General features: G+C 45.0%; 1 protein-coding gene across 1 annotated transcript; it reads left to right on the plus strand.

The window, feature by feature from the left end:
• Window positions 1-9,168: 9,168 nt before the first annotated feature.
• PtA15_9A183 (uncharacterized protein) lies at window positions 9,169-10,510 on the plus strand (the record flags this gene model as incomplete). The annotated part of the gene is made up of 9 exons (XM_053172365.1): window positions 9,169-9,296; window positions 9,377-9,461; window positions 9,552-9,583; window positions 9,669-9,726; window positions 9,800-9,930; window positions 10,033-10,126; window positions 10,197-10,234; window positions 10,305-10,362; window positions 10,430-10,510. The coding sequence occupies 9 exons, from the start codon at window positions 9,169-9,171 to the stop codon at window positions 10,508-10,510; spliced, it is 705 nt and encodes a 234-aa protein (XP_053023613.1).
• Window positions 10,511-11,453: the final 943 nt, after the last annotated feature.

Raw genomic sequence — 11,453 nt, forward strand, 5'->3', positions numbered from 1 at the left:
TGCCTCCCTTCGACTAGAATCACTTCTCGCACGAGATTGCTTTCAATAGATCTCTCCTTTCGCATGTCTATATTAGGCTTTGTTCCACCTCCAATGCAAACCAAAAACAGAAAATCACACCTTGTCTCTGTTTCTTCTCCCCCAGATCTCGGAATATAGAGTGTCGATAAGTGTTCAAAGCCCGTGATTTGTTTTCTTTCTTGATATCTTAATCGAGCTTGGGTCTTTTTCTTGTGTTTTTTGCTCGACTGCTATATGGTATCATTCTTTTTTTTTCCTTTCGAACACACGTTCTTATCATCAGCGTCATCATCCATCATCACCGCCATCATCATCATTTTTTCTTCCTCCTTAGGTTTTGGCAAAGCATCCCCATCCGCTGCCTCAAGCAGATTATGTACCTTCAAGAAGCTCGTTGTCATGATCCCTAATTTCTCTCTCCGACATCATCCTAGTATAACTTTTTCATCGTGTACAAAACTTTTTGGAATCTCTCAAGTCTCTTCTTCCACAAACGAAAAACAAAAACACAATGAGCATCATTGGTTTCACTTTTTTGATGTGTTTTGTCTGGAGCTTTGTCAGCTGGTGATCTCTCGTAGAGATCTAGCTGGACAAAAGGTCTTAGTAATTATATATTTATAATTACTAAGTAGGCTAGGTACAACAAAGGAAAGAGAGAAAAGTGAGAAAGGGAGATAGATATTGTGACTTGTATACGCTCGTAGCGGTCACTTTTCTAGTCTTTGAAGACTGAGGTAGCCGGTCGAACCAGGCCTCTTCAATAGAAATCTATTGAAGGATCGATCTGAGGATATTTTACTGATCGTGTTAGTTTATTGTCGGCTATTTAGCGCGAACGGGTTTTTACTAACAAACCCAATATAATAGGGGGGTTCACAATTGAAATTTGTAAAACTTTAGGACCCATTTTAACCTGTTTATCAACATATTTTTAAAAAGTTGATCATTTGCACTGATTGATCAGTCACACCTTTTTCTGGACATCTTGCCAAAATTTTCAAATTATGTTCATAAAGGCCTTAAAATAACCTCCAAAGTTCTATAAAATTCAATTGTGAACCCCCCTAATAGATTATTTTAATAATTATTGTTTTTTTTTTATAGAAGGGAATATAATGTTACGGTATTAAGAAGATAGAGCGCGAGAGGTGGTATGAAAGGATATGGGAATTAGGATTAGATCGTTGAATCTAGCAAGTCTAGAGGTTTTAAGCTTACGCGGTTAGGAATGTTCCAATTGGTTTTTTATAACGAAAGCGAGAAGTCACGGTCAAAGATCTAAAGTAAGAGAAAAGGGAGTCTCTGCTCAGTTCAATAGGGGGGTTCACGATTGAATTTTACTCAACTTTGGAGGCAAATTTAAGGCCTTTATGAACAAAATTTTAAAATTTTGGGAAAATGCCCAGTAGCAGGTGATACAGATCAATCAGTGCAACTTATCAATTTTTTAAAAAATGTTTATAAACACCTTAAAATGTGTTCCAAAGTTTTGTAAATTTCAATTGTGAACCCCCCTAATCTTTAGTCGAAAGATACTTAGAATTAGTAAAGATCCTAGTTAGGTGAGTCGGATACTTGAGTACTTATTAGGGGGGTTCACGATTGGATTTCACCAGCAACTTTTTATCACCTCACCAGTAGAGATGCGCACGCTGCGCAATTAAATTTTTAGCCTCACACCAGGAGGATTTTATGCTGGCTGAGCAAAGGAAACGTACTGGTGCCCATCACACCATGAACCTGGGCGCGTCAAGACCGGCCATCAATCTCACACACCTCACAATCATGGGGTCAACAAACACCCATACATGCACCCCACTCGATGACCAACCTGGTCTTTGGGTGGATACATACTCCACTCGATGACTTTGGGTCATTGAGTGGATCACCACTACCCGGTCATCGAGTGGGTACGCACTCCACTCGATGACCGGACCGGGTCATCGAGTGGAGTAGTTATCCACTCGATGACCGAGCCGGTCATTGAGTCGGGTGTGTATCCACTCAATGGCCGGACCGGCTCATCAGTGTGTATCCACTCGATGGCCGGACCGGCTCATCAGTGTGTATCCACTCGATGGCCGGACCGGGTCATCAAGTGGATACATACTCCACTGGATGACCGAGCCGTCATCGAGTGCACACACCTCACTTACTCCACTCGATGACCCAGTCCGGCCATCGAGTGGATACACACCCCACTCGATGACCGGCTCGGTCATTGAGTGGATACACACCCCACTCGATGACCGGCTCGGTCATCGAGTGGATACACACCCCACCCAATGACCGGCTCGGTCATCGAGTGGATAACTACTCCACTCAATGACCCGGTCCGGCTATTGAGTGGATACACACTCCACTCGATGGCCGGACCAGGACATCGAGTCGAGTAGTTATCCACTCAATGGCCGATCCGGTCATCAGGTGGATATTCTCTCCACTCGATGTCCTGTTTGGTTCATCGAGTGGAGTGTGTATCCACTCGATGACCAGGTTAGGGGTGTTTGCGTGTGTCCAATCACTGGTGTTGGGGAAGAGTTGAGTGTGTACCGGACCCAATGACCGGTGTTGAACAGCCATCAGATGGAGTTATGCATTCCAGGTGATGACTGGTATTGACCGGTCATCGGAAGGGGTGCCGTAAAATTTTGCTGGTCCCTGTTTGATGACCAGCAAAGTTTTACCATTTCTGGTGGTAATTTTATGGCCCAAATTGTGCACCAGCAAGGAAGATTTTATGGGGTCACCAGGAGCCAAAAATCCAATCGTGAACCCCCCTATTACAGTAGTCAATAAGGAGTCACTGCTAAGTAGTAATATTACCTTGTTCTGTATATCGTTTTCGGCGAAAGGAATAGAATTGATCTGGGATTGTTCTCTCTCTCTTCCAAAGCCGTCCTTCCACTCTGGTCATTGGGACTCGTGTCCTTTCGTCGCGGACTTTGGCGATGATTCTGTCATCATACTGAGACTGAGTTTTTTAGTGTTTGTCTGTTCGCTTATCATTCTTTATTTTATTTGTTTGTTTATCATTCTCTATTTATAGTATTGTCTTTAATTATGGTCTAAGGAATAATGCTTATTCATTATGTCTATCTTTTAATCAAAGCTCTTTGCGCCTGCGCTCTGGGCTTTGAGATATTATTCGCTGTATTTTAATTATTTTGAAACCCTTTTGGACATGTAAAATGTCTCGAGGGTTGACAAGCTTGGTTTCTTATGTTTTGTTGGAAAAATACTCAAACTGCATTATACCCAGAAAATCCATGATCTCAAACCAAGCTGTGTATTTCTTGTGTGTTGATTTGGGTTTATGAAATTGCCCAGCCATCCGCCAACTTTCACACTTGCTGTCAATCAAAGAAAGTATTGGTGTTTTTCACGGTGTAAAATTAGGGCGAGCCTATATGTACGCCAAAAAAAACCCACGTGCACGCCAAAAAGTCCTGCACGCCAAGAATTGCCGGCGTGCACTCGCAGACATGCCAAGGAGATGGCGTGAGGCAGGCCAGATGCTAACTTAACACAAGTCTCCCACTTCGGAGGGCCCTGGTACAGCCTCGGCTGGCGCGAAGCGCCCTCGCGCGAAGCGCGACCTCCGAAGGAGGGACTTGGGACTAATGTCCACATTTTGGCCTGAGAGATTCCGTTCTTCCAAATGTTTTTGCAGGCAATTTTGTGCCTTTCAATTTTTGAACCTGTTCCCAAAGGGCCCCAGGCATGCCCTTTGGATCATGAAACTCTTCTCACTCTTCCCTATCTTTTGCCGCTACACATGTTCCTGGAAGTCCAACGATTGTTGCTCCATGGCCCTTCAAAGTTATGTATTTTCAAGTTTCCTTGAGCTGTATGCTGTGCGGATTGAACTGACCACGGAAAACAGTATGGTTTCTCAATTCAATTACACAGGATACTATCATTCCTCAACCTTCAAAAAATTTTTGAGATAAATATTGCATTTTTTGATATTTTTGTTTAATTTTTGTAGGGAGTTGAAAAATTGACTCCCATAAATTAATTAATTGACTCCCAAGAGTCGTTTATGTCGCGCGGACCACCTCAGGACGTCTGTCCCTGGTCCGGAGGACCAATTTTCAACCCACGCCCATTTTGGGAGTCGGAAAATTAATTCCGCTATCCAGAATGGGAGTTGGAATTTTAATTTCACAAAAAATGACGGAAAATAAAGAAAAATTTATACCTCCGCACTGGGGAACCTAAAGCCCCCCAAAATTTTACAGCGGCCATAAAGCACTCTGAATAGCACCTGATGAGCTTCACAGCATTGGCACACCCCAGGAAAGGGGTGTGCTACTGTGGGTCTAATTTGGTGGATTTCCTACTAAGGAAATCTGCCAAAACCTTGGCTACAGTGCCCCAAAGCCCCCCAAAATTTCACAGTGGGCATATCAGCCTCTGAAAGGCAAATGGTGAACTTCTTGGCAGTAGGAAACCCCAGGAAAGGGGTGTGCTACTGTGGGTCTAATTTGGTGGATTTCCTACTAAGAAAATCTGCCAAAGCCTTTGCCACAGTGTCCCAAAGTGCACCAAAGTTTTGTATCATGAAATGAAATACTCTTTACCCAAATGGTCAGCTGCAATGCAGTAGAACACCAGCATAAAATAATTTTGAGGCCGCTGGGGCTTTTGGTCATATCTGCTACTAATTGCCTCCGCAACAGATAATAGTGCCTCTGCCACAGTTGATAGCGCCTCTGCAAGAGTTAACAGTGCCTCCATCCCAGTTAATAGTGCCTCTTCCACAGTTAATAGTGCCTCTGCCACAGTTGATAGTGCCTCCGCAACAGATAATAGTGCCTCTGCCACAGTTGATAGCGCCTCTGCAAGAGTTAACAGTGCCTCCATCCCAGTTAATAGTGCCTCTTCCACAGTTAATAGTGCCTCTGCCACAGTTGATAGTGCCTCTGCCACAGTTAATAGTGCCTCCACCACAGTTAATAGTGCCTCCCCCACAGCTAATAGTGCCTCCGCCACAGTTAATAGTGCCTCCGCCACAGTTAATAGTGCCTCCGCCACAGTTAATATTTCCTCCGCCACATTTATGTGGCAGAAGCATTATTAACTGTGGCAGACGCACTATTGACTGTGCCGTACACACAATTAACTTTGACGGGGGGACTAATAACTGTAGCAGAGGCACTATTAACTGTGCAGAGGCACTATTAACTGTGGCGGAGGTACTATTAACTGTAGCTGAGGCACTATTAACTGTGATGGAGGCACTATTAACTGTTGCAGAGGCGCTATCAACTGTGGCAGAGGCACTATTAACTGTTAAGGTGTTCAAAGTTGAAATCATAAAATTTTCAATACATAAAATCATAAAATCATAAAATTTTCAAATGATGATTTTACATGTACCATTTTGGAAATGGTGCTCTAATTTGAGTGTTTGGGTGGTACATATTTTTTTCAGCTTAGATTTTATGATTTTATAGTGTTATGATTTTATGTAAGTCAAATTTGAACACCCTATGTGGCTGAGGCACTATTAACTGTGATGGAGGCACTATTAACTCTTGCAGAGGCCCTATCAACTGTGGCGGAGGCACTATTATCTGTTGCGGAGGCAATTAGTAACCTTTAAATTAGGGGGTTTCAAAGTTGGCCAGATGCAACTTGCATGCACTTTTGCAAGTCGGTGTTCAAGTTCATTCTTGAACACCGAGTTGCAAAAGTGCATGCAAGCCACACTGTACTACACCCCATAAGCCTTCTTGAATGTATTTTTGAAATTTGGTGTTCAATAAAAGCCTTGAACACCAACTTGCAAGAGTGCATGCAAGTCGTGCATGGCCAACTTTGAATCCCCTTATTAAAGGCTGGTTTATGATTCCCTTGAGTGCGCATGTGGAATACATACACCTGTTGGTGTACATAAACTTCTGCCAGTGGGCTCGAGTTTAAGTACACCACCGGTGCAGGTCAATGTCCTGTTGACAACCTGCCTCCGCATCCCCCAAACGTTGATTTCCTCTGCAGAGGACAACGTTCTGACGCTGTCAGAAATTACCACAAAAGAGATGGTTGGCGTGGTTTTGGTTGCCACAACGGAATCCTGGCAGAGAGGGGCGGACGCACCAACGTTGTTGGACCAGCAAGGGTTCTCCACATTTTTTGGCCAATCACACCAGCAACGTTGAGTTGACACCTTTCCCTCTGCGCTCCAGAAGAGCGTTGCTGGATCAAGAGGACCCTGGCAACCCCCTATAAATGGGCGGCATGAAAATGTATGAATTATTTGGCAAAATCACAAAATGGTACATGTGAAAATGGTATGAATGCCATTTTTTGCCATTAAGGGTAGGCACCTCAAATGTATGAGATTTTCCTCAGGGAAGGAAGGGTAGTAATGAAAAATGTATGAGACCAGCTGGGAGCCACCAAGCGCTCCCTCTCAACCCCCCCCCCCCCCCCCCCCCCCCTCAGCAGCACCTGTCAGGATGGTCAAAAAATGTATGAGACCAGCTGGGAGTCACCAAGTGCTCCCTCTCAACCCCCCTCCCCTCAGCAGGACCTGTCAGGATGGTTAACAGTCAAATTTGTTCATTGGTGCCAATTTAGCGCAAGTGTATTTGGTAGACCTTCTTGCCAGTTGCACTATCCAACATTGACTATACCTTCAATACGGAATTGCAATATTAATACAAAAGGAACCCAGTTTGTTTCCACTGTTCCACAAAAAAAAACATCAAAGGTAAAAAGAAAAAAGAAAAAAAAATCAAAATCAAATTGTCTTCTCACTCAAACCCTCACTTGGCAAAGCATCTTTGCAGGTGGGCGCAGGAAAGCAAAAAAAAAAAAAAAAGTTTCTGCAACCTGAGCGTCCAGAACTGGTTGGTCAGACCATCCCGTTCCAGCAATGCTCAAGTTGGGGGACCTCGCTGTCATGGAGAAGTTTTGGTTAATGAAAACGTCTTTTTGACGTTTTGTCAAGCCGTCCCAGGGACCCTGGCATCCTATCAACGAGTGGATCCTCAAAACGTTGTTTGGACGCTTGGGCAGGCTGTCCTTGCAACCCAAGCATCCCATCGACCGCATGGCTTCAGCAAATGTCCTCCGGACGCCGGTGAAAGCGTCAGGATAACCCAGGTATCCCGAGAACGGCTGGGTTGAGGCCATCGTCCTCTCAACACCAAATCTTCCGTCAAAGGGACTTTGACGTCCCAGAAACCCCAAATCCCGCAACCATCGCGGTTGATGAGGAAGTCAGTGAATACATTCCTTCTAAAATCTGTCCTGCGGCCATCAACACAACCACAACGTTCCCCCGCGGTCTAACTTAACTAAGTCCCTCTGTTTGTGGTGGGGGGACACCGTCCCGCAGGGACCCTCCGTAAATGAACTACTGTTATCTAACTTAACTAAGTCCCTCTGTTTGTGGTGGGGGGACGCCGTCCCGCAGGGACCCTCCGTAAATGAACTACTGTTAAAGTCGGTGGGAGACTGAATCTTGGCAGGTTAGTAGAGAGGAAACAGACGGTCATGTAACACTAAACAGTAAAAAAAAAGGTTGAGTGAATCAAATTTTATAGTGATTCTAAAATAATGCCCTGCCAAATGCAAAAAAGAGTAGGCAGGGTAGGGGGGTATACCCTAACTTAACACAAGTCCCCCACTTTGTAGGGCCCTGGTACAGCCTGGGCTGGCGCGAAGCGCCATTGCGCGAAGCGCGACCTCCAAAGGAGGGACTTGGGACTAATGTCCACTTTTTGGCCTGAGGGTTTGAGGCCTTTTGGTGGGTGTTTTGTGCCATTCAAATTTTGACCCTGTTCCCAAAGGGCCCCAGGCATGCCCTTTGGATCATGAAACTCGTCTCACTCTTCCCTATCTTTTGCCGCTACACAAGTCTCTGGAAGTCCAAGTGTTCTCCTCCCATGACCCTCCAAACTTATGGTCTTTGGGGTATTCTGGGCTGTATGACATGTGTTGATTGAACTGACCTTGGAAAACAGTATGCTCATTCAATTCAATTCCACAGGATCCAAGCTCTCCAAGCTCTGGTCAATATGCCTCGGCCAATCCAGCTCATGCATCCAATCCTCATTATGAGGACATGGATATGAAGCCAAGATGGTCAGCTATATTGACCCTTCAGGGCTTCAGCAGAGGCTTGTCAGTTTTTGCTGTGTGGAGGACGAAAGGAAAAAAGGGCATAGAAAGCCACAAAAGCCCCAAACTCTCAGGCAAAAAGTATGACATAAGTCATAAGCCTCTCCTACGGAGAGTCCCTTCGGGACGTGGGGGTCCCCCCCCCCCCCCCCCTCCGTTTGAGAGGCTTAGTTAGGCTAGGGGTATACCGCGCAAGTCCCTCCTTCGGAGGCTCGCGCTTCGCGCCAGCCACAAAGGCCCTCCGAAAAGAGGGACTTGTGTTAAGTTAGCCCCGCGGTCCTAGTGGTTACCAGGACGCGTGATTCCTGCGACTGTTTGGGCAACGTCCCAACTTCTCTCGATCGCTCCTGTGGTGTACTTCACCACGGTGATCGAGGTCGCGCCGTCGCACGCAAAGATTGTGAAAAGATCAGCAAGTCCAGGGTGTCAAGTCCCAAGTTGGCTTGATCCGCAAGATGAGGGGCCCGGCGCAAGCGTTGTTGATCACAATTGTTGTACATATTGATCCTTGGTTAGTGATTCATACAGAACACCGACAAGAATTTATTCCCAACTCAGCTGGCGACACCAAGCACCTCAACCCATCGGAACTTGGAAGAGCAGCATACATATGTAGAACTATGGCGCGTTTGCGTATTGCTTGTGTGCCAAACATTGATTTATGTATGTACTCACTAATTGAATCGAGCAGATCTTCTGACTTGGACTTCGATCTCTCGACAACAAGGAAACACTGGTGTTGCGCTGTTGGGCTTGTGTTGGGCCACGGCAGCCTTTAAAAGCACCTTCCTGGTGGCATGAAAATCATTCTCCATCAGCTCATCCAGCCGTCTTACCAACACAACCCTTCAAGTAGTTTCCAGCTGCCCATTCCCATCGGCCTGATATTCTCCTATCAAGATAACGACAACCAACCGGCCATTTCCACAGCGTAACAAGCTACGATCAACGCCCAATTCCAAGACGACTATCCAATATCTACGCAACACTACCTATTGCCTTCAGAAGATGTTCTCCATGCTCGGATTTATCATGGTGCTTGCTGCGCTTCCAAGCACCCTGATCGCCCAACAAACCCAAAACGTTACTTGCTTCAAGTCCCAGTACACCGGGCTTAATGTAAATCATTGTCAAAGGTGGGTATTTTTCCTCCTGGTCAACGCGTTTAAAGTTTTTCTATGGAAATTCTTATGTGTATTAATTCCAATATGAACAGAGCTCTCCGAAACATTGTGTACGACTCGAATGGCCTCTTGGACAGTCGTTCCAGCACGGTTTTCACGTGGCACAAAACCTGCGTTGTAAGTAACCCCCCGGTAGTGATTTCCCCAAAAAATATTTACTGGAATGGTACTAATAAACACGCCCGCCTTTGTATACTCCATGCACAGATAAATATCCAGAAGCTCCAACAAAAACAGCCGTATGTTCAAACTCCTGCACCATCCACAGAAATTCATTATTCCTCAGCGCTGCGGGGCCTTTACTGACAAGTGACCCGCACTCAGGACGAGGCAATGGGTCGAAGCTACTGTTCTAGCAATTGCTCGAACTTGTCGCACTTCGGTGAGTGACAACCGCAATGGATTCTCTGCGCGTTTGTTTCAAATGGCAGACCCTAACTGCCTTCTTTCTTCAGGGAGGAATCCGAAACTACGCTGACGGAACTCAGGCACGAGTCTATCGTTCTACGACTAGCAACGTCTATAATGTTAACCAGCCAATTTGCCAAAAGCGGGCTTGTAACTTCCAACCTAACGATTGTCTACTGTGAGTTTATCTTTTCGTCCCAAAGGTGACCTTCTCAATCGCACAGCCAGGTCACCATGCTCATGTGATGCTGTTAAACATTATCTACATTTTTTTGTGAAGTGCCCTTAACCAACTTCCTGTTGACCACAAGGGAAACTTCAATACTCAGAGCACAGCTACCCCATCTGTCAAAGCTACCTGGGGCAATTGTACGGTGAGTGACTCCGAGATTATAAAACCAACACGGCTAAACTTGTGACTGAAACGCCGTCACCTTCTCTCAGGTGCTCATGCAAACCACGGATTCTCCTATCTTTCGCACGTAAGTTATCCTATGCCCTTTTGAAACAAACTCATGTCCGTAATTGACAATGTTTTGGTATGCCCAACAGCTCTCACCCTGAAGTCGACCCTTCCTTCAAGCGCGTCTTGAACCAGTGTGGCTCTCGTGTAAGTATATAATATTTTTCTCTCGAGGGAAGTATACTTGATCTAATTTTTTTCCCTCTTGCTCCAGCCTGGAACAATATACATCAGCGGCGGCACGGAAGGCAACAATGGCGATGTCCGTCTCTCAACTCAAGGCTTGAACTGCTGAATATCAGGTCTTCCCCGCCTGCGTGTCTCTCCGCTTCCGGTTGTGAACAAGAAGGTGTGGTAAAGCTCACAGCAGAATTGGTTAATCAGCAAAACAAAAAAAGCAAAAAAAGACTTTATATTTGGGTTTTGAGTTCTTTACATTTTACAAAGCCATGTCTGTTCATCAGTAACCGCTACTCATAATATAAAGAGGCATTACAACCCTGAAAAACTCACTTGTATGTATAACGTAGAGTAAGTACACGAATATAGGTATCAGTTTTGTGTAGTGATAATGAATGTATAGAAGCTAGTGCGCTTGTTGTATCTCTTGGTCTGTCAATAATCTAGCTACTTTCTCCTCAAAAATAAACCACAATTGGCTGGAATATGTAAAAATCTCCTACAAAAAGAGAGGCACTTGCAATTCAACATGCTACTCACATGCACCCAATCAGTTACCAACCAACCAAATTTTCTGTTTACAGAGTCCAGAACAAAAAATAACACCAGCCAACTTCTTGATTAACTACCTTGTGGACTGAAGGGTAAGGTTTTCTTTGTATGTAGTAGGCCTTGAAAAACAAAGGAATTTTTGGTCCCCAGTTTCTCCACACTCACCAGATCAGGGAAATTCCATTCCATTTTTATAAATACACATTCACCTCAGTGAGGTGAAGCATTTAGGTGTCACAAACTGTGATACCCCACCTAGCCAAGCTTAACAAATCCTTCTTGAGGGCCCCACAGGGTCTCTGTCTCACAGAGAGGCTTGCCCCCCGGCAAATACCAAGCTTAACCAAGCCACTCTGGAGGAGAGCTGCAGGGTCTCTGTCTAAGCATACCAATATAAACATTATGCATCCATTGTTCAAAAATATACATTTTCATTTAGTTACAAGCAGAAAATACTGCTTCCATGCACTTACTACAGTTGTAGAAGTGTACAGTGGGTCATCTAA

This window comes from Puccinia triticina, chromosome 9A, assembly GCF_026914185.1.
Source record: "Puccinia triticina chromosome 9A, complete sequence".
In the NCBI taxonomy this organism is placed as follows: Eukaryota; Fungi; Basidiomycota; class Pucciniomycetes; order Pucciniales; family Pucciniaceae; genus Puccinia; species Puccinia triticina.